The sequence below is a fragment of the Lathyrus oleraceus genome, chromosome 3 (genome assembly GCF_024323335.1).
Source record: "Lathyrus oleraceus cultivar Zhongwan6 chromosome 3, CAAS_Psat_ZW6_1.0, whole genome shotgun sequence".
Taxonomy (NCBI): domain Eukaryota; kingdom Viridiplantae; phylum Streptophyta; class Magnoliopsida; order Fabales; family Fabaceae; genus Lathyrus; species Lathyrus oleraceus.
In genome coordinates, this window is record NC_066581.1 from 337,680,714 (window position 1) to 337,705,040 (window position 24,327).

The following is a 24,327-nucleotide window of genomic DNA, read 5'->3' on the forward strand; positions in this document are numbered from 1 at the left end:
TAATTTTACCTTATTTATATAACTATTTTGAAAAACAATACATTGCCATTTTAATTTTAAAACTATTTCATAGATTCTTATGGATATATTAGGCTTCCTAAATGCCTTTTATATAATTGTTTAACTTTTGAGGCTATTAATTAATAGTCTAATAGAATTTTAATTTTGCAATTGATTTATTATAAGATTATGTTATGTGAAAAGTGTCACTTTTTCTTTTAATGTAGACTTATATTTTTACAGGGAAATAATTAATATTTTTTTCTACATTGGGGCCAAGTCTCAAACTGTGTTTCACATGGCTGTAGACTCAATTTGTAACTACGTGCCTTCACAGAAACAAACATTAACTAATTAATATTTGAGAGGAAATATAATCTATTTCATGAGTTTTCGTCCTTGTCGGATTCCATATATTTGAGTGAAAATACTCAAAAACTCTACTAAAATTATGCACATCATTTCCAAACATCAAGGTGTATTATTTATTAGAAGTAATTCATATTTATTAGTTGTACTATTTTCTTAGCCCCTAAGTTTGTTAGAGGGTATTTTAGTATTTTATCCTATTCTAGTAACCCTAGTTTTAGCTTATAAATAGGGTGACAATCATTGTAACTTTTATCATGTTTTGTAGCCATCATTCTCTTAATAGAATATTTCTGTTCATCATTTATTCTACCTTTGCACCAACAATTGGTATCAGAGCCCCGGTTCGGATTCATTGGGAAACACGGGAAACACGAGTGAACGTGAGGTCTTGTGTGTTTGATTTTGATTCTTAGATTCGTGTTGAATCTTGAACAAAATCTGATCAGAATTTTAATTCTGTGGGTTGGGAAACACTGTGAGAAATCTGAGTGTACTGTGCAAGGTAGAAAGATGAACGGAAACGGCAACATGAACACCAAACTTCTAGTATTTGACGGTAAAAACTGGAATCGTTGGATGATCCAAATGCGTGTACTGTTCGGTGCTCAAGATGTTCTAGATCTTGTCACTGATGGTTATGTTCCGGTAGCAGCAAATGCGATGGATGAACAGAAAAATACGCAGAAGGAAGTAAGGAAGAAGGATCAGAAAGCATTGTTCTTCATTCATCAATGTGTTGATGTAAATGTGTCTGAGAAGATTGCAGATTCAACGACAGCAAAGGCTGCGTGGGACACACTGGTTAGATTTTATGGTGGTGACGCATCAGTGAAGAAGGTGAAGCTTCAGTCCTTGAGAAAGCAATATGAGAATCTCAACATGAAGAATAATGAGAAAGTTTCTGAATACATCTCCAGAGTGATTTTGATCACTAATGAGATGAAAGCGTGTGGAGAAACTCTTTCTGAAGAAACAATCATGGAGAAGGTATTGAGATCCCTTACCTGTCAATTTGATTATATTGTGGTAGCAATAGAACATTCCAAAGATCTGAGCACCATGAGAATTGAAGAGCTGCAGAGCAGTCTAGAAGTGCAAGAGTTGCGTTTGACTGAGAGAACTTCTGAAAGGGAAGTAGAGCAGCAGTCTCTGAAAGCAACTTCTGATAGGAGGTATCAGAAGCAGTCAGAAGCCAAGAGAAGATCTGATGGTGGTCAGAAGTCAGAAAGCTCAACCTCTGATAGACAAAAGAATGTTCAGAAGGGAAAAGAGAAGTATGACAAGAAGAAGATCCAATGTTACTGTTGTAAGAAGTTTGGTCACTTTGCTAGAGACTGTTGGTCAAACAAGGAGAGAAAATCAGAAGAAGCAAATATAGCCAGAAGTTCTGATGACGAATCTGTGCTATTGATGGCCTCTGAATCTGATGACATGGATCTGATAGACTGGTGGTATATGGACACTGGTTGTTCAAATCATCTTACTAGAAACAAGAAAAGGCTGGTTGACTTTGACTCTGAAAAGAGGACAAAGATCAGATGTGCTGATGACAAATATCTTAATGCAGAAGGTATGGGAAATGTCAGAGTGATTATGAACAATGGGAAAACAGCATTGATTCAGAACGTATGGTATGTACCTGGCATTAGAAGCAATCTGATAAGTGTGGGACAATTAATTGAGATAGGTTTTTCAGTTACCATGAAGGACAATCTTCTGAAGCTGTATGACTGCAATCAGAAGTTAATTATGGAGTCAGAACAGGGAAGGAATAGAACATTCAAGGTGAATGTCAGAACTACAGACTCAGAATGTCTTAGTGCAACAAGTGTTGAGAAGGAGAGTGAGTTGTGGCACAGAAGATTTGGTCATTTGAATTTCAGAAGCTTAAAACATCTGAATTCAAAGAAGTTGGTACATGGAATTCCTGCAATTAAGAAGCCTGAAAAGTCATGCAAAGTTTGCATGGAAGGAAAACAACCACGATTGCCATTTGCGTCAGAAACTGCTCCAAGAGCAAAACATGCCTTGGGAGTTGTACATTCTGATGTGTGTGGTCCATTTCCAGTAGCATCGATTGGAGGGAATAAATACTTTGTGTTATTTGTTGATGAATTCACAAGAATGACATGGGTATCCTTTATTAAGTTTAAACACGAGGTGTTTGATGAATTCAAGAAGTTCAGAATGAAGGCTGAGAATCAGAGTGGTCAGAAGTTGAAGATTCTTAGAACTGACGGTGGAGGTGAGTATAACTCCAAAGAGTTCCAGAAGTTCTGTGAGGAGAATGGAATTGAGCATGAGGTTACTGCTCCTTATACCCCTCAACACAATGGTCTTGCTGAAAGAAGAAACCGCACTTTGCTTGATATGGTAAGAAGCATGCTAAAGGAGAAGAAACTTCCTCAGAAGCTCTGGGGAGAAGCTGTTGCCACTGCAACGTATGTACTCAACCGATGTCCTACGAAGAAGTTGAAGAAAATAGTTCCAATACAGAAGTGGACTAGAGATAAGCAAAATGTTAGTCATCTGAAGGTGTTTGGTTCTGTTTACTATAAACATGTTCCAGAAGACAGAAGCTGGATGATAGAAGCAAAGTGATGATTTTGATAGGGTACCACAGTACAGGTGCATACAAGCTCTATTGTCCAGAAACCAACAAAATTGAATTCAGCAGAGATGTGATTGTGAAGGAATCAGAATTTTGGAATTGGGATGAGTCTCAATCTGATTCTGATGTTAGAACTTCTGAAGAAAGGTCAGAGTTAAGAATTTCTGAAGTTGGAGTAAACTCTGACGTTGATTCTGATTCTGATAGTGATTCTGACTCTGGAGAAGACTCAGAAGATGGAGGTGACTCTGATGATCCAGACTCTGATGACCCAGACTCTGATGGTAATCCAAATTCTGGTGGAAATTCAGACTCTGGAAATATGCCAGCCCCTGAAGATGGTCAAAGCTCTGGAGGAAGTCAACCATCTGAAGCTAGAAACTCTGAAGCTCAAGACTATGAACAAGTTCAGAGACCACAAAGAATCAGAAACATCCCCAGAAGATATGCAGAATTTGACATGCTGCAAGACACTGAAGTAGACTCTGAAGGAGAAGTTATTCAGTGTGCCATGTTAGTAGACTCTGAACCCATAAGTACAGAAGAGGCTCTTAAGCAGAAGCTCTGGCTGAAGGCCATGAAAGAAGAACTTGATACTATAGAGAGAAACAAGGCTTGGAAGCTGACAGAACTTCCAAAAGACAAGAAAGCCATCAGCGTCAGATGGATTTTCAAGCAGAAGTTAAAGCCAGATGGTTCAATTGGCAAACATAAAGCAAGGTTGGTAGCCAGAGGATTTCTACAGAAACCTGGGCTGGATTACTCTGAAGTGTTTGCACCTGTAGCAAGACATGAAACAATCAGAATGGTGATTGCAATAGCTGCTAACAGGAATTGGCCTCTGATGCATTTAGATGTAAAATCTGCATTTCTGAATGGTCCATTAGAAGAAGAAGTTTACGTGTCACAACCTCCTAGATTTGTGAAAAAGAATCAGGAAGGGATGGTGTACAGATTATACAAAGCTCTATATGGATTGAAACAAGCTCCCAGAGCTTGGAATCAGAAGATTGATTCATTTTTCAAGAAGCAAGACTTTCAGAAATGTGAGATGGAGTACGGTGTCTATGTTCAGCATACTTCTGAAGGAAATATGACTCTGGTATGTTTATATGTTGATGATATACTGCTGACTGGAAGTTCTGAACAGGAGATAACCAAGTTCAAGAAAGTTCTGATGAATGAATTCGAAATGACTGATCTAGGCAAAATGACATACTTTCTAGGGATGGAATTCAGATACTCTGAGAAAGGTATTATTTTGCATCAGCTCAAGTATGAATTAGAAATTCTGAAGAGATTTAATCTGAAGAATTGTAAGATTGCTGTCACACCTTCTGATACAAATCAGAAACTGGATTCTGACTCTGATAGAAAGGATGTGGACGCTATAACCTTCAAACAGTTGGTTGGTTCTCTGAGGTATTTTTGCAATACCAAACCTGATATTTGCTATTCAGTTGGGATGGTTAGTAGGTTCATGAGTAAACCTAAGTGGTCCCATTACCAAGCTGTTGTCAGGATTCTGAGGTATATCAAGGGAACTCTGAAGTATGGAGTATCATTTCCTTCTGGAAGAAAGGATGAGTCAGAACTTCTGAGTTATTTAGATTCTGATTGGTGTGGAGACAGTGTTGGTGTAAGCCCTAGAGGCCAATACTTTTGGTACTTGTATCGAATAATAAAAGGCTTTTTCTTTATGATGGTTAATTAATAAAGTCCCTGGAATAGATAGTGCGTTTAATGTATTAAGTGTGACTTAATCATGAGAACACATTAAACATAAGGACATTATTCTTAAAGTATTCGTAGTCGAGCTTTAGTGTGAAGTGGGATAACGTTAAAGCATTAAGACTATTATGTTTGTAGACTGATGATCACATCTCATGGATCATGGATAAAGAGTTATCAAGTCTTAAACATAGGTATGAATGTTAAGAGTAATATTTATACCGGATAGACCCGCTATGAGAATACTATATAGAAAGTTATGCAAAGTGTCATAAGTTATTCTCATGGTGATAATGGTGTATACCACTCTTCGACCTGAAACCACTATGGACCCTAGATGTAGAGTCGAGTGCTTTATTGCTGATCCAACGTTGTCCGTAACTGGATAACCATAAAGACAGTTGATGGGTACTCCATGAAGCATGCTGAGGGACATGAGTGACCTAGATGGAATTTGTCCATCCTGCATAACAGGATAAATGTCTATGGGTCCAATATTGAACTGGACAAGGATGACACGGTCTATGCCATGTGTTCAATATAGACATAAGGGCAAAAGGGTAATTATACACATAAGTATTATCACAGAAGGTTTTGTCAGATCACATGACATTTTCGTGTCTTGGGTAGCAGTGATGTGTTGTTAGATACCGCTCACTGTTTATTATGTTAAATACGTGATTTAATATAATTGCCAACGTCACGAAAACCTACAGGGTCACACACAAAGGACGGATTGATGAGAGATAGAATAACTAAGGAATACCGTAAGGTACGGTGCCCTTAAGTGAATTATAGAACATCGTAAGGTACGGTGTACTTGAGTAGAATACGAAATATGGTAAGGTACCATGGGCTTAAGTGATTTTGGGCATATTATAAGATATGGGCCAAAATACACTTAAGTGGGCTTTTTAGCTTGAAGCCCACACAAGTGGTTCTATAAATAGAACCCTTGTGCAGAAGCATTCATTGCGGTTGCATTATTTTCGTTTTCTTTCTCTCTCTCTCTCTCTCTCTCTCTCTCTCTCTCACTCAAAGCCTTCATTCGTACCAGCTAGCACTGTGATTGAAGGAATCCGTTCGTGTGGACTGAGTAGGTGATCGCTCCGTGGATCTGCATCAAAGGTTTTGATTGTCACAAGAGATCTGCACCAAAGGTTTCAATCGTCACAAGAGGTAAATATTCTATCACTGATCATGACCATTCGTATGGATCTCTAAAGGAGAAAATTTTAATTTCCGCTGCGTTTTGGACCGTAATTCTCCTTCAGTGGTATCAGAGCCACTTACGAAACCATGAATCGGATAGCTGTTTAATTTCTGTATTAATATGATTAAAAGACATAATGAATCAATTAATTAAACGGGTAATTAAATTTGGCATCATAAGTGTACGAGTTGGATGATTGATGTTGACTATGTTTCGGTACCGACATTAGTATGGTGAAGCAGCGATACATCGATCGTCCATAGGTTACGCAATTGAGACCGATCAACTTATATATGATATAAGTAATCCTAATGCAAAGTACGGTATATGTGATATACTGTTTCTGTTTCGTTCATTCAAACACTAAGTGGTTGTTTTCCTTTGAGCGATCAATGGTCATTTGCTTCGGAATCCGACATTAGTATGGTGAAGCAATTACCTGTTGATCAATCATACTGAATCAACAATCGAGGTGTGTTTGAAGGTCTGAAATTGGCGCATTAGGGTTGGTGACGGTGCAAGGGTTGTGCCGTCAAAGAGTTGTGAATTTAGGGCTTGTTGGAACACGTCTGCTGACTGTTTCAAAGTGCTGGTTTTTGACCGCGTGACGATCGTCATGGACTTGTGACGATCGTAACAAACTGGGCGTGACGGTCGTCATGGACGTGTGACGAGCGTAACAAGTTGGACGTGACGGTCGTCACGTGCTTTGTGACGGTCGTCACATTCACAAATCCAGAATGCTAGGCGTTTCTGTTTTTGGCCTCGTGACGTTCGTCATGGGCCTGTGACGGTCGTAACAAGCTTGTGACGGTCGTAACATGCTTGTGACGGTCGTCACACTCACAGAGTCAGAATTCTTGGGGTTTTCAGTTTTGTGACTGCGCAAGAGTTGTGTTGATGCAAAACAATGTCCATTTCAAATGAATTGTTCATTAAAATTTTGGACAGGGGCGCTGCCCCCTTGACCCCCGTCCGCTGACCGGGCAGCGGAACCCCCGGCTAACTCTGCGTAGTGTGATCGGTCGCCGAAATTTAATTTGGTTTTAATTAATTAAAGGAATTAAATTTATTAATAATAATAATAATAATGTGTTTGTTATTATTGCCTTGTGGTGATCAGTTATGGCCTTAGTTGTCCTTTATTTTGTTTTGGGTTTTTAAATACGACCTGCGTGTCGTGCCTCTCCTTTTAATCTCTTAATGTAACTTCTTTTCTCATCTCAATCCCTCGTATGTAAAACGAGTTTCTTCTGCAATGTAATGTTATGAAGAAAGAAAAGAAGACAATGTTATGAAGAAAGAGAAGAATTCAATATCAAAGGAGGACAACCTTCAAGATCTTGCTTGGAGAAGCTTAGAGAAGAATTCAATATCAAAGGAGGCACAACCTTGAAGATCTTGCTTGGAGAAGCTTAGATCGTTATTAGGTTAACTTAGGTTCTCTCATTGGCTTGGGAGAACAATTGCGCTAGGGGCCATAACTGTTTCATTATGTATATTGTTTCATGTGAATATATGTTGATGCATGTGAGAGATGATTTATATGATAAATAAGCCGATGAGATCAGAACAATTGCAATTCCCTCAAACTAAAATATTAAGTTTATGCTTTCCAAGTCTTAGCACTCATCAAGACTAATATCAGAGAATGTAGGTTTCGCCTACGCGAGGTGCATGTTCTATATTAGTAAGGTGCGATGGGATAATTGTAATATCCAACTGCTAAGACAATGGGTCAAACTTAACTAAACAAATTATAATAATATTATATATGTTTGCTTTCCAAGTTTTAGCACTCATTAAGACTAGTATCGAATAATGTAGGTTTCGCCTACGCGAGGTGCATGTTCTATATTAGTAAGGTGCGATGGGATAATTGTAATATCCAACTGCTAAAACAATGAGTCAAACTTAACTATAATAAGATTATATATGTTTAGAAGCAAGAGTTGGGAATGATCCATATGATGGATTGGAATAAGGAGTTATTCACCCAACTGAAATTTTCGAGAGTTGTATGAGATACAACTGGAAGGAGTTCCTACCTAAATAACCTAGTTTTGTGTAATCCGCCTACGCGGACTTAGAACGAAGTGAAATATGGATCTCGAACCACTAGAAAATCTTCCAACGGGATTTTCCGAATCAAATGATGAGGGTCATTTGTTTTGAGTAAAATAGTGGGAGCATATTTGATTAAAGGCCTAATTAAATATGTCAATGATACTTATATTTTCTTAATCCTTATGTAGATAACCATAACAGTAAACACCTCTAACAACATCCTGCAATTAATCCTTGATAAGGAAAAATTGTTTGGGACAAATTTTCTGGATTGGCACCGAAACCTGAGGATTGTCCTCAAACATGATAAAAAGCTGTATGTCTTGGAGACACCTGTTCCTGAAGAGGAACCTCCTAGTTCTGCACCTAAGGCAGAAAGAGATGCTTATAAGAAGCATGTCGATGATGCCAATGAAACTGCTTGTCTCATGCTGGCTACCATGAACTCAGAATTGCAAAAGCAACATGAGAACATGTCAGCGTTCGATATGATCGAACACCTGAAGATGCTCTATCAAGAGCAAGCAAGGCATGAGAGGTTTGAAGTTTCAAAAGCCCTTTTTCAAAGCAAGTTAGCTGAGGGAGCCCCTGTAGGTCCCCATGTACTCAAGATGATTGGGTATGTGGAAAACCTTGAGAGATTGGGTTTTCCCCTCGAAAAGGAACTTGCGACTGATTTGATCTTGCAATCGTTGCCAGATAGTTTCAGTCAATTTGTCCTAAATTTCAATATGATTGATATGGACAAATCTCTTCCTGAACTGCTCGCCATGTTAAGAACTGCCGAGCAGAATCTGAAGTCAAAAGGGAAGTCCATTCTGATGATCGGAAATGGAAAGAGACAGAACAAAAGGCCCACTAAGTAGGGTGATAAAGGGAAAGGCAAGGAAGTTGCCAAACCCAAACCCACCGTCACTGCTTTAAAGCCTAGTGGAGGCATAGCAAAAGAAGGCACCTGCTTCCATTGCGGTAAGACCGGACACTGGAAGAGGAACTGCCCAAAGTACCTGGAAGATAAGAAGAATGGAGTAGAGACTTCAACTTCAGGTATTTTTGTTATTAACTTATCTACTTCTGCATCATGGGTATTAGATACTGGATGCGGTTCTCACATTTGTACAAATGTGCAGGGGATGAAAAGGAGTAGAGATTTGGCAAAAGGTGAAGTTGACCTACGAGTTGGCAATGGAGCAAAGGTTGCTACTTTAGCCGTAAGATCTTATGTATTGACTTTACCTATTGGTTTTATAATTCAGTTAGAGAACTGTTATTATGTACCTGCAATTAGCAGGAATATTATTTCCATTTCTTGTCTGGACAAGTTTGGTTTTTCATTTATAATAAAGAACAATTGTTGCTCAATTTATTTGAATGATATATTCTATGCTACTGCACAAATGAGCAATGGACTTTATGTCCTTGATCACGAAATGCCTATTAATAACATTAATACTAAAAGGGTGAAACCTAACGAGTTAAAACCAACTAGGTAAGAATATTAAAACTCTTCGATCAGATCGAGGTGGTGAGTATTTAAGCCTAGAGTTTGATGACCATCTGAAAGAGTGTGGGATCTTATCCCAACTTACTCCTCCTGGAACACCTTAATGGAATGGTGTATCTGAGAGAAGAAATCGAACCCTGTTAGACATGGTAAGATCCATGATGAGTCACGCCGATCTTCCAAACTCCTTTTGGGGACATGCACTATTGACAGCAGCTTACACACTTAACCATGTTCCATCCAAAAAGGTTGAGAAGACACCATATGAGATATGGAGTGGTAAGAAACCACATGTCTTACATAAAGATTTGGGGTTGCGAGGTTTATGTGAAACGACAAATTTCAACTAAGCTTGAGCCCAAATCTGACAAATGCTTATTTGTGGGGTATCCTAAAGAAAAAAGAGGGTATTACTTCTGCAATCCTTCTAAGGGCAAAATGTTTGTCGCTCTAACTGAAGTTTTCCTAGAAAAGGATTTTATTTCCAAAGGAACCAGTGGGAGGAAAGTAGAGCTTGAAGAAATTCAAGAATCACAAAGCATTGATACACCTATGGAGGAATTAGAGCGGGAAACACAAGTAGTTGTGTAAGAGCAACCTGCTCAAGTAGAACAAGACCAGCGTAGGTCAGGCAGGATATGTCACCTACCTAAGAGATATGGATATCTCATAACTGATCAAGGTGATGTATCACTCATGGATCAAGAACGAATATGAGCCTTGTGTCTACAAGAAGGTTAGTGGGAGCATGATCATTTTCCTGGTATTATATGTAGATGACATATTACTCATTGGAAACGATGTCCCTATCCTGCAACAAGTAAAGTCTTGGTTGGGGAAATGCTTTTCTACGAAGGACCTAGGTGAAGTAGCCTATATATTAGGAATCAGAATCTATAGAGATAGATCATAAAATGCTTGGCCTAAGTCAGAGTACATAGACAAGGTGCTGAGACGCTTTAATATGAATGATTCCAATGGTTATGTGTTTTGCTGAAATGGTGGCGCTGTGAGCTTGAAAAGTTCAAAGCAAGATACAGTTGCTGATTCTACAACCGAGGCCGAGTATATTGCTGCCTCAAATGCAGAAAAGGGAGTTGTTTGGATCAAAAAGTTCATTAGTGAACTTGGCATAGTCCCTAGCATTGTGGATCCCATTGGTCTCTATTATGATAACAATGGTGCTATCGCACAAGCTAAGGAGCCTAGATCTCACCGAAGATCCAAACACATACTCAGGCGTTATCATCTCATTCGAGAGATAATAGATAGAGGAGATGTGAAAATATGTAAAGTACCTACACTTGACAATATAGCTGACCCACTGACAAAGCCTCTTGCGCAACAGAAGCATGATGGCCATACTAGATCTATGGGCATTAGGGGTATGCCTGATTGGCTCTAGTGCTAGTGGGAGATTGTTGGTGTAAGCCCTAGAGGCCAATACTTTTGGTACTTGTATCGAATAATAAAAGGCTTTTTCTTTATGATGGTTGATTAATAAATTCCCTGGAATAGATAGTCCGTGTAATGTATTAAGTGTGACTTAATCATGAGAACACATTAAACATAAGGACATTATTCTTAAAGTATCCGTAGTCGAGCTTTAGTGTGAAGTGGGATAACGTTAAAGCATTAAGACTATTATGTTTGTAGACTGATGATCACATCTCATGGATCATGGATAAAGAGTTATCAAGTCTTAAACATAGGTATGAATATTAAGAGTAATATTTATACCGGATTGACCCTCTACGAGAATACTATATAGAAAGTTATGCAAAGTGTCATAAGTTATTCTCATGGTGATAATGGCGTATACCACTCTTCGACCTGAAACCACCATGGACCCTAGATGTAGAGTCGAGTGCTTTATTGCTGATCCAACGTTGTCCGTAACTGGATAACCATAAAGACAGTTGATGGGTACTCCACGAAGCATGCTGAGGGACATGAGTGACCTAGATGGAATTTGCCCATCCTGCATAACAGGATAAATGTCTATGGGCCCAATATTGAACTGGACAAGGATGACACGGTCTATGCCTTGTGTTCAATATAGACATAAGGGCAAAAGGATAATTATACACATAAGTATTATCACAGAAGATTTTGTCAGATCACATGACATTTTCGTGTCTTGGGTAGCAGTGATGTGTTGCTAGATACCGCTCACTGTTTATTATGTTAAATGCGTGATTTAATATAATTGTCAACGTCACGAAAACCTACAGGGTTATACACAAAGGACGGATTGATGAGAGATAGAATAACTAAGGAATACCGTAAGGTACGGTGCCCTTAAGTGAATTATAGAACATCGTAAGGTACGATGTACTTGAGTAGAATACGAAATATGGTAAGGTACCATGGGCTTAAGTGATTTTGGGCATATTATAAGATATGGACCAAAATACACTTAAGTGGGCTTTTTAGCTTGAAGCCCACACAAGTGGTTCTATAAATAGAACCCTTGTGCAGAAGCATTCATTGCGGTTGCATTATTTTCGTTTTCTTTCTCTCTCTCTCTCTCTCTCACTCAAAGCCTTCATTCGTACCAGCTAGCACTGTGATTGAAGGAATCCGTTCGTGTGGACTGAGTAGAGACGTTGTCATCGTTCAACGTTCATGATTGCTCTGTGGATCTGTATCAAAGGTTTTGATTGTCACAAGAGATCTGCACCAAAGGTTTCAATCGTCACAAGAGGTAAATATTCTATCACTGATCATGACCATTCGTAAGGATCTCTAAAGGAGAAAATTTTAATTTCCGCTGCGTTTTGGACCGCAATTCTCCTTCAGACAGAGTTGACAGAAGAAGTACGTCTGGGTACTTATTCAAATTTCTGGGAGGTCCCATTTCTTGGTGTTCCAAGAAGCAACCTGTTGTGGCGTTGTCAACTTGTGAAGCTGAATACATTGCAGGTGCTGTTACTGCATGCCAAGCTGTGTGGATTCTGAATCTACTGCAGGATCTGAAGATTAAAGTAAACAAACCTCTGAAGCTGATGATTGACAACAAGTCTGCAATCAATCTTGCCAGAAACCCAGTGTTGCATGGGAGAAGCAAGCACATTGAGACCAAGTATCATTTTCTGAGACATCAAGTTCAGAGGGGAGTGTTAGAAGTTGTACACTGCAGCACTCAGAAACAGTTGGCAGATGTTCTAACGAAAGCTATCAAGACTGATCAATTTCTCAGATTAAGGGATGGAATTGGTGTTACAAGTTTTGATGGAATATGAATTAAGGGATGGTATTAGAAGTAATTCATATTTATTAGTTGTACTATTTTCTTAGCCCCTAAGTTTGTTAGAGGATATTTTAGTATTTTATCCTATTCTAGTAACCCTAGTTTTAGCTTATAAATAGGGTGGCAATCATTGTAACTTTTATCATGTTTTGTAGCCGTCATTCTCTTAATAGAATATTTCCGTTCATCATTTATTCTACCTTTGCACCAACATTATTTGCATAAAATACAATTATTAGAAAATTCTAGTTGATTTAATTTCTGACTCCTTAGCAAATCTTATTTAGCAAGTTCAACTAAACATAACACAACTTAGATTTTTTAAGAAGGTCTTGACTAGTTATTAATGCATGGCCCATAACAGGGGAACCATCCAAAATATACAACCTACACATTTTGGACCCTTTAGCCATTATCAATGCACCTTGTAAAATTTTCAACATCCCTTATGGACAACAAATTTTGCTTAAGTTCGGGAACATACCTCATATTGCATAAAAAAACTCACAACCATCAAACATTTTCAATCTGACTTGACTAATACCATAAACTTTGCAAGCTTAATTCTTTTCGAATAACTCCACCTTCTTTCATCTCCAAAGTTTTAAAATATTGCGTATTTTGTTGAACACATGTGATAAAAGCAACCTGAATGCATAACCTAAATATTCTCTATTTTCAAACTTGTTACCACTAGTGCACCAACACTTTCATAACCATCTTTTCCCGAGACAGTCATAATTTGAACAAAATCATCCTTATTCACTCTTTCGAGACAATTCTTTTTGAGGAACCGATTTGTGACAAGTAGAACATTTAAACTTTGACTTATAAAAAAATATGGACTTGATTTTGACACAAATCTCCTCCCTTTTTGGTTTCGTATACTCCCACTTCTTTCTTTGAGACACTTAAGCCTTCACCATTATCGCCAACCTTCAAATCTTTCAACTTTGGTAACTCATTTGATGTTACGTTTGTTTGAACTTCATCCAAAGTGATAATATATTCCTTACCATAAAGAATGACATCCTTAAAGTGCTCAAATGATCTAGGTGTTGAGCTTAATAAGAGTAGAACCTTGTGATCTTCTTTAATTTTTACCTCAATATTTTGCAAATAATCAATGATCTTGTGAAATTATTCCACCTACTCTAGAATATAATTATTCTCCATCATATAGAAATAATAAATTTGTTGTTTTAGACCCAATTTATGAGTCAATAACTTAGTCATATACAATGATTCAAGATTGACCTAAATCTCAGTCACAATTTTCTCACTCGCGACTTCCCTTAATACTGTATCCACGAGATACAAGATAATGACACTTTTTTGACCTTATTCACCACCCCGGTCTTCTCATCTTGTGTTAGGCTTACATGCATGAATGTATGTCCCTTTAATGCTTATACACACCTTTGTTGAATTAGTATTTCTTGCATCTTCATCTTTTATATAATCTGAAATCGTTGTCTACGAAAAACTTCTCGACGAGTCATATGAAATCCGTGATGCTCAATTATAAACTTAACTACTATGCCCCACAATGGGTGCCACTAGTTAGGAAAATAAGTATAAAAACTTTTAACACAATTTTTTTAATGTGTGAGACAAAAAATAATGATAATCAATCAAATAACTTCATGCAACAAAAAAATAATAGAAGAGAACATAGAAAAATTGTTTATCCAGTTTGATCAAATCGATCTACGTCAGGGGGATATAGCAACCCTCTGATTCACTATAATTCAAAAGTTGTTACAAGATGTTACAATATGAGTTACAAGAAAATAGTCTTTAGAGTTCCCTAACTAAACCCTATTTTCTACCCAAATATTTCCCAATCTCTCAAACTCTCAATATAAGAATCACTTAAACCTAAAATGTTTAAAGTGTTTTCCAAATCTCTTTGATAATCCCAAAAGACTGCCAAGCCTCAAGAATACAATCTTATAAATTTCTACTATTTGTTTTTCACTAGTATTGTTACCTTATGCACCTTTTGCAACTTGTATTAACAAACATTTATAACAACCAAAATCTTAATGAACCCTAGATATTACTCATTAACAAATAAATTCGCGAACAAATTCTAAAAGTTACAACAACAACAACTAAGCCTTATCCTACTAAGTGGAGTCAACTACATGAATCAACTTTCACCATAATGTTCTATTAAAGATATTGCTTCTATCCAAATCATTAATATCGATATCTTTTTTAATAACTTCTCTGAATGTCTTTCTAGGTCATCATTTTCCTTTAATTATTTATTTTCTCTCCATCTGATCTACCATCCTTACTACAAAATCTATTGGTCTCTAATAGACTTAGAGAATGTCGTGTACGTATAACTGATTTCTTGTTTCAACTTAGTTTTACAATTGTGAAAAAATGGCAATAACCTTAGGCAAGCACTGAAAATTGAATGGTTAAATTCTCACTTTGTGCAACCAAATTATAACCACCCCCATTTTCAGCAAAAGCAGCATGCATGAAAACCTCCAAATTAGTTACTTATATATTTATAGATTATACATCTCTCCACATGAGTTTTAATGGCATACGTACACGTAATTTAAAGACAGACCAACCATGTTATATTTTATTGAAATAAAATGTCTAATAAAAAAGTATAGTTTAAGGGGCAAATAATTAAATATTTAAAATAATATATTTAATTATTTAAAATAATTTTTCATTTATTTTTTTTAAATTTCTTTCTAAAAAATCTATAATACTACAAAAAAAATTCTTAAAAAAATTAAACAATTAACGAGTTGTTATTTTCCCCCTCTTTAAATAAATGCTATTTTAACCGAAAAGTTAAATATCATTCCAAGTTAGTTAATTTATTCTAATTTGAGATTAAAGGTAGTGCACGGTCAGTGTAAAGAAATATTACACTAACATCCGATCAAAATATTTTATATTGTCAAATCATAATAATATTTTAAAAATAAAAGTATGATGTGGCGGATACACGGGTCTCTTTGATTGACAGTGTAAAATTAATATTCCTTTTTCTCTTCTAATTTTATCTTAATTAATATTTTGTACACTCTTTTTTTATAGTCATTAAATTTCTTTATACATTTTTAATTAAATAAAATGTCATTATACTTTAATGACAACAAATAGTATCATAATTAATGAGGACAAGTTTATAATATAGTTTTAAATGATTCTTATTTTAAGAAGAATGGTCTTCACTACTATAAATTCAAAGACTCTGGCTGTTGTTTCATTTCATTGGCCTATAAAGATTAAAGATCTTTATGGGTCAAAAACTGTGAGGAGGTGGTTAAAAAAATTCATAGGTGGAAGAGAAGATGAATGAGAATCATTCTTCTGAAATTCATGATTCATCTTCAACCAAAAGGAAAAGAGGAGGATGGAAATCTGTCAAATACATTCTTGGTAAATAAACAAAACCTTCAATTACAATTGTTTTTTTTTAATTATATTTTCTTGATATAATTTTATGAATTAAAATTTTGTGTTTTGTTTGATTATAGGAAACGAGACATTCGAGAAATTGGCTTCTATGAGTTTGATAGCCAACTTAATTGTTTACATGCATACACAATACAACATGGATACAACATTTTCTGTTGAGGTTTTCAATATTTGGTCTGGTTTCACAAATTTTCTTCCATTGGTTGCTGCTTATCTTGCAGATGCATATACTGGAAAATTTTATATGCTTATATTTGGCAGCATAGCTTCATTTCTGGTAAAATACAAATTCTTCTCTCTTATAAATTTTAAATTTATATACATCTATCTATGAATGTCTGATGGACATGACACCAGTAATAATTTGAGAACCAGACAAAATTAAATGTCACACAAAACATGTATGTGATATTTGCGTTTACCCTATAAATCTTGATATTTCGAATGAATACAAATTTTAGGTCAGTTTAAAGTTTTCAAAGACTATATGAACCATGTAACCGTGTTAAATTTTAGGCCTGATGTGTTAGCCTGTCTTTACGCCATCAAAGACGGTTCTTGATAAATGTAGTTGTTGTGATGCCTTTGTTGCAAAAACTTCTAAAAATAGTTGCGGGTGTAAGGTTGCGTATCGCGATTTAGAATTATACTGTCTATTATAGATATTCTTGTTATGAAATATGAATGAAGAATTGAAGAAATGAGTTTCAATATGTGACAGGGCATGGGATTCATGTCACTAGGTGCTGGTGTACCATCATTAAGACCTCCACCCTGCCCCCCTCTTTCGGACTGCGTACAGATGAATCCAACAAACACGCAGCTCGCTGTTTTATATGTGGGACTTGGATTTTTCGCAATCGGGTCAGGGTGTCTAAGACCGTGCAACATTGCCTTCGGAGCCGATCAATTCGATATAAAAACAGAAAAAGGAAGAGCACAATTAGAGAGTTTCTGTAACTGGTGGTATTTCTTATTCACAATAGCACTTTTGGTAGCTCTTACTCTAGTTGTCTACATTCAAACAAACATAAGCTGGTTTCTTGGTTACATCATTCCGACCGTTTGCTTCGCGTTCTCCCTAACAATCTTCTTGATCGGACAAGGCACTTATGTTCGGTTAAAGCCGAAAGGAAGCGTCTTATGCGACTTGTTCAAAGTAGTTCTTGCTGCAATTAGGAAACATCATGTTGATATGAAGAAAGACTCCGAACTCTCGTTCTACGATCCACCATTACCTTCTAACGAGACGGAAGAATCAAGACATGCAAATCTCAAGCTTGCTCATACAAATAGGTTTAGATTCTTTGAAAAAGCCGCGGTGATTACAAACCAAACTGAAATCGACAATAACGGAAAATCAATCGATAGTTGGAGGTTATGCAGTTTACAGCAAGTAGAAGAATTGAAATCAATAGTAACAACATTACCTGTTTGGTTAGCAGGAATCATATGTTTTCTTTCAATGGGACAAGCGAACTCTTACGGAGTTTTACAAGCATTACAAACAGACAAATCAATCGGAAAAAGCTTCAAAATTCCACCAGCTTGGATGGGATTAGTACCAATGATTTCACTCTCATTATGGATTCTACTTTATGAGAAAATCTATATACCTTGTACCAAGAAAAATACCTTAAAAAAAGGTAAAAGGCTGTCCATTGTACAGAGATTAACAATAGGAATTATTTGTTCCATTGCTTGCATGGTGGTTGCAGGACTAATAGAAGTACGCCGCCGAGACAACGCGTTGAAAACCAAATCGCTCGAGTCTCCTACGAGAATCTGGTGGCTTATTCCGCAGTTTGCTTTATCCGGTCTCGTAGAAGTTTTCGCCGCGATTCCTATGATGGAATTGTTAACTTCATATTGGCCTGAGAGTATGAAGACATTAGGTGGTGCAGTGTTTTTTCTTAGTTTAAGCATTGCAAGTTCATTGAGCAATATTCTTATAAAGATTATTGTTGGTTTGACAAAGAGGAACGGTGGAACACCTTGGTTAGGTGGAAATGATTTGAACAAGAATAAGCTTGAGTATTATTATTATACTATTGCTGTTCTTGGAGGGTTGAACTTGTTGTATTTCTTGTTCTTTGCTCGGTTTTTTCTGTCTAGTGAGGTGTTACAGAGACAGAAGAGTCAAAGTGAAGAAAAAGATGAAGAAAATGAGTATCGACAATAGTAGTTGAATTCTAGAGTCTATGCACATTTCATAGAACTAAAAATGTGTGTAAATAGATTATAATTGTGTATCATCAATGTGATATTTAGTTGTTGTAATGATTTATATAGTGAAAAAAGAAGAAGAGAGTTGGATCTTTATCTTGTTTAACTCATCTGGTTCAATAGATTAGAAGATATCAATACATTTTTATTGTCCCATATATTTCCTTACTCCTTACTTTTATGCCCACAAAGTAATTTTTATGAAGTGAAAGATAGAAGTTTCATAGTAAAAAAATAATATGCTATCTCATATGAGATGAAATCATGAGAGCATGTGAGTTTCATGTAGAAAAACAAAGTAAAGCAATAATCAATCATCATAAACACACTTCCACAGCTAACCCTTATCTTATCTCTATATTAATATATATATAGCTACACATGCACACAATTCATATCACCATGCACGTGCTCCCTCACTCTTCACCTTCTTCACTTCCCATAAACCACACTCCATTTTCTTTACCACCTTCAAGAACCACTTTCAACATTTCCACCACCACAACAACAACCATGACCATCGACACCCTCCGTCGATTCTTTCTCCCATGTTTCACCCCATCCACCCCTTCCACCACCACCAAACCAACCACCACAACCTCCACCAAGAAAAACCGCACCAGCACAAGCAACTCCCTCCCGGACAACCACCACCGCAACCATCACACAATCTCTCCTACCTCCTCCACCTCCTCCTCCGCCGCAACAACAATCTCCACAACCGCCCCACCCCGCTCCTCCAAATCAATGGTAATCGGAACCATCTTCGGCAACCGCCGCGGCCACGTTTGGTTCTGCATTCAACACGACCGTCTAACCCTAAAACCATCTCTCCTCCTCGAACTCCCTTTCTCCACCAACAATCTCGTCCGTGAAATGCGCAACGGCCTCGTCCGTATCGCTCTCGAATGCTGCACTTCCACCGACAACCCCGCCTTCTCCAACTGCCCCCTCCGCTCCGTCCCTCTCTGGACCGCCTACTGTAACGGCCGTAAAACCGGTTTCTCCGCACGCCGCCGCGCCGGAGATTGGGTCCGTAACATTCTTTCAACCATGCAGTGTGTCACCGTCGGTGCCGGTGTTATACCTTCCGGATTCGGGTCGGGTTCCGAGGAGCTTATGTATATGCGTGCCAATTTCGAACACGTTGTGGGAAACGTTGATTCTGAGTCGTTTCATCTTGTTAACCCGGACGAGTGTACCGGTCAAGAACTCAGTGTATTCTTGCTCCGATCCAGACTCGGGGTGAATCGTTGAACTCAATGATGATAAATCTTGCAAAGATTTCACTTTTTTTATTTTTTATTTTTTCAATTATGTAATTTTTGATATATTTTCTGGTACAGATAGATAACAGTAAAGTTTTACAGGAAAAGATAATCTTTTTTTTATTCTTGATTTTTAATGTGTTGGGATTTTCAATTTTTTTGAGAATTGTAGTGTTGTTGCCACGTGGGTTTCTTGTAAAGTTGATGGGTTTTTCTAAAACTAATCTCATCACTAATATTATTATATTCTTCTTCACTTTTGTATAATATTGTAATGTAACATGGATTAAAGAGACTATAGTACGGTCTATGAATCTTAATTTCTAGTGTGTCAATCTTTTTGAGGACAATTTGTTTTCACCCTATTTGGAATCATTTTGTTTGCAAAGAATTTGTATAATATAATGGAAACTAACGAGCTAAGCTTTGCGATTAAGTGCTTTATGAAGTGGGATAACCATTCTTTTTCGTTGTACAATATGGTCTCAATCATAGGTGGTGGGGCAATAGAACAAAAAAATCGACATGAGGCATATGTTGTAGACATTTGTGTCCATAGATTACCTTTTGATTCGAATCTTTTCGAGGTTCTAAAGATGTTTAAGACTTTAGGTGAATGATAGGGAAAAATATCACATTCACTAGTTTTTAGGCGGAAAGAGGATCCTATATTCTCTTCTAGCATATGGATTTTAGATAGTTTTAAGTTGAGACGGTTGATTTTATAAGAGATGTTTTAAATGTTTTAAATTTAAAATGCAATTAGGAATTGACGCGTGTATTTGCATGGATTCACGCATTATCGCTCATTTTATTGATTTTTGAATGTTTAGGTTAAATCTAACACTAATTAATTTCATTAAAAAAAAAATTGTTATAAATTTCGACGTGATGTATTAGAGAACATTTAAAATTAACATAGAAATCAGAATTGAAAGACGGATATATTATTAAGAAAAAAATCTTAGATTTATTCTTTACATTAGGTATCTCTACTTATATAGAAATCAAGAACATAAATTCCTATGAATCCATATCTTATGAACTCATATCCTATAAATTTATATCCGAATACAATATAAGAATGAAAGTGAAAGCGTATCTGAGTTAGTCATTGGAATCGTTGAAGGTTTGCAGGTATGTGATATTCCGATTTGTAGAATGTCATAGGGTTTCTTGATTCTCTTCTGATGGGGATGAAGAGAGAAATCCCGGTAAACGATACTGAATGTATTCTACAAATGAGGACCATAACCCAACTCCCATAGAGTTACTATTTAGTTTTCAAAATTCTAATTTGCCCCATCAAATTAGGATATTGACTTATTGTTTACGGATATACCCTTAGCCATAAACTTAATATAAATTAGACCACTTTAATTTTGCCTAATTAAATAATGGTCATAATACATGTAATATTATATTTGTGACCTAAAATTCTAACAATCTACCACTGATCACATATGTAACTTTACACACGTGTTAGACTTTATGAGTTCAAATTTTTTCATTATATATTCTTCAGACATATCCAAATAATCTCATCCATTAGTCATGCCAGTACATAGAACCAAAGCAATTTTCGTTATATCAATCATAGCTAAACTTATCAATGATTACTAATAATGAGATAACTAAATGACATAAGTTCATCATGAAATGTGTAGCATGAAAATCATAAGAATGTGGCATGTACATGTCGATTTTCAATTGGTCATACTTTATTTCAGTGAGATCACTCAATAACCTTATTATACAAAGTATAAATTACTGAAAATCAAACTTTATAAACCAGAAAAATATTCAAAACTAGAGTATGCATACATAATACCAAATAGATAACACAAAATTCACAAATGACTATCTCCCATTAAACTAAAGATTCCTCAAACTGTAAAAAACTTATGCGAGTAGTGTGCTCATGAAAGACCTTGGGTGAAAGATCTTTTGTAAGAGGATCTGCTATCATGGAGTTTATCCCTAAGTGTTCTATGGAAATTTGTCCACTTTGTACCCTTTCCTTAACAATTAGGAACTTGATGTCAATATGGTTTGCCTTGGTCGAGCTCCTATTATTGTTGGAATCTAGGACAACTGATTTATTATTATAGTATAACTTAAATGGTCTTTCAATTCCTTCCATAATTCGCAGCCTAGTGACAAGGTTCCCGAACCAAATCTCATGGTTAGATGCCTCAAAACATGCTATAAGTTTCATTGCCATGGTGGGTGAAGCAATAAGCACTACTAGAAAAAGCACATTTAACGTCGGACGCGAAATGCATTTAACCTCGACTACAGAGGCGAGGTAGCGAAGGGCGTCATGAAATGTGCACACTTTACCTCTTAGTGATTAGGTTAGAACCCAGTGTATAAAAGTTGAAATTAGGCTTGTATAAAATTTCTGACATTAGTGAAATCTCTTATTGCATAAAAGGACTAGATGTACTCTCGGATTGTAAGGGGAATCAGGGTAATTCTCAGTGTTCTTTATTTTCCGCCTTTACTGCTTTCATCACTTATCATATCAAGCAAGAAAAGAAAGATACACCTATAGCGGGGTATTCGTTACCATTGGAGATATTGACTAAATCCAAGGTAAATCATACAAGTCGAGTCGCCACCGCACTTCTATTTATCCAAAGGAATGGTTAAAAAGCGAACAAAAACCTAAAAGTTTTATCGAATCAAAAACTAGTAAAAATGTCAGAGATCTGGGTAAGGGGGTTGGTTATGTAATGGGAAGGTGTTAGGCACCCAAAACATCCTAGGTACTCCTAGGGAGCCCTTTTCACATTTGTTGTAAGATTGTTGTTTTTTTGTCTAAAGGGTGTGAGTTTATCTTGTGCTGTTTACTGAAAGAAGGGTCAAAAGAAAATGACTCGCACGGATGTCGCATCCACTGCATACGTATCTCATCTGAATATGAGAATCAGAGTCTTTGTAGCTCGGCTGACCTAGGGGTTAAGGGGATGTGTGCTCGCTAAGACATCGCGTCTTATGCCTACATATCTCATCTGGCCTGAGAATCAGAGCAAAACGTAGTTCGGCTAACTACGGGGTTATGGATTGGGTTTTGGACGAACGACGTCACTACGCAATCTACCGGATGCTCGACCTTTGGAGACTTACTCGCTTGTAGTAGAAGGAGTAAACGTGTTCTTAGGAGAAGAAAAATCAATGAGTTGGTAGGGTTAGGGATGCTCATGCAAAAAGGAAGTCCTTGACGAAGGAACCGCGCTACCTGTGGGGATACGAACACATACAAAATAAACATGTATAAAGTAAACGTGCCAACAAGGCAATCATAATAAATCTCCCAAATGGTATCCCACAAGCAAAGTGGAACATCCAGCGAGCTATCCCTGCAAAAGTCATGTGAGCCTTCACAAAAACTCAACAAAAGGGTTAGTGAAACACGATAAGGATTAGGAGAAAACATGCTATGACAAACGTAAGTCAGATTAGAGCAAAACAGAAAAAAGAAAATGCTACTGTCGCGATCGCTACTGTCTCGCCTAGCGAAGGCTTGGCGAAGCGTCGCTGCGTGCTTGCCTAGCGAAGGTGCTAGCGAGCGCCTGCGGGTTTTGGATTTTTCATGGATAACAGTGCGATTTCAGAAACCTCAAATCCTGTGGCATACACTTCAGAAATTAAACGATTAAGCATTCAAGGCATAGGTTTCACCCATTCATGCATAGGCGAAACCTAACGATATCCACGCTTCCAAATTCAAACATAATACATCACACATTTAGAACATTCAAATTGAAGACGTAAAATGATGGGAATAGGGCAAACCTGATTGGAGAGCTTGATTGAAATTGAGTTGCACCCGTGAGGTTTACAAAACAATCTTTAGGGTTTATGTGAGGCAGAGGTGATTCTGTGCAGTTGAGTTCCCTTCAGGGTTTGGAGGCTGCTCTGAGTTCTCTGTCAGGTTTCTCTCCAGGTTTTGTCCAGGGTCTTGTTCCAAGGAAACCTCAGAGTGTTTTGCTTCTCTTCCTTTTTCTGTCTGTTCTACCTCTTTTATAACCTGATTTTCATGGCTTTGTGGGCTCAAATGAGAGGGGTCCAAGTCCAAGATTTTTCTATTATATTTTATTTATTTATTTAATTAATTAAAAAAATTTTTTCAAAACACGTGGGCTTCGCTTAGCGAGCATGACAGTTCAAGAAATTCCTCTGAGCGTAGGTGATTCTGGTGGCTTTTCTTGGGACTCGCTAGGCGACCCATTCTTCTCGCCTAGCGAGCATGACAGCTCATGAACAAACCTTTGCTCCTTCAAGATTAACGTTTTGACTGACGAATAGACCCCTGTTGGAAGTAACTCAAGTCTTTCCCTTGTGTTGACTGATCATCTAAATAGAACCCACAAAGTGTCCTGGATGATGTTCAAGCTTCTTGGAGCTAATCCCGATTGACATGATGAAATGCAATGTATCTAATGTTAAATGACCTAAAATGAATGCGTGAATGAGGAGGGCAAATTTTAGGGTGTTACAGCTGCCCCTATTCAGTCATCAGCTAACCCGAGCAGGATGAAAGCGAATAGCTTATCAGACAAATAGGGTGAGCTGTGATTGAATACCAAAGACAGACCGAAAATTTGCGCTCCG

The 24,327-nt window shown here is 37.1% G+C and overlaps 2 protein-coding genes across 2 annotated transcripts; both read left to right on the forward strand.

Annotated features, from left to right (window-relative positions):
• The first annotated feature begins 16,010 nt into the window (after window positions 1–16,010).
• On the forward strand, window positions 16,011–18,585 carry LOC127127518 (protein NRT1/ PTR FAMILY 2.8). Its single transcript, XM_051056720.1, has 3 exons — window positions 16,011–16,174; window positions 16,273–16,490; window positions 16,935–18,585. The coding sequence occupies exons 1-3, from the start codon at window positions 16,087–16,089 to the stop codon at window positions 18,393–18,395; spliced, it is 1,767 nt and encodes a 588-aa protein (XP_050912677.1). The 5' UTR covers window positions 16,011–16,086; the 3' UTR covers window positions 18,396–18,585.
• Window positions 18,586–18,788: 203 nt separating this feature from the next.
• Window positions 18,789–20,058, forward strand: LOC127127522 (protein MIZU-KUSSEI 1). The gene has a single exon (XM_051056725.1). The coding sequence runs from the start codon at window positions 18,821–18,823 to the stop codon at window positions 19,694–19,696; it is 876 nt and encodes a 291-aa protein (XP_050912682.1). The 5' UTR covers window positions 18,789–18,820; the 3' UTR covers window positions 19,697–20,058.
• The last annotated feature ends 4,269 nt before the right edge of the window (window positions 20,059–24,327 follow it).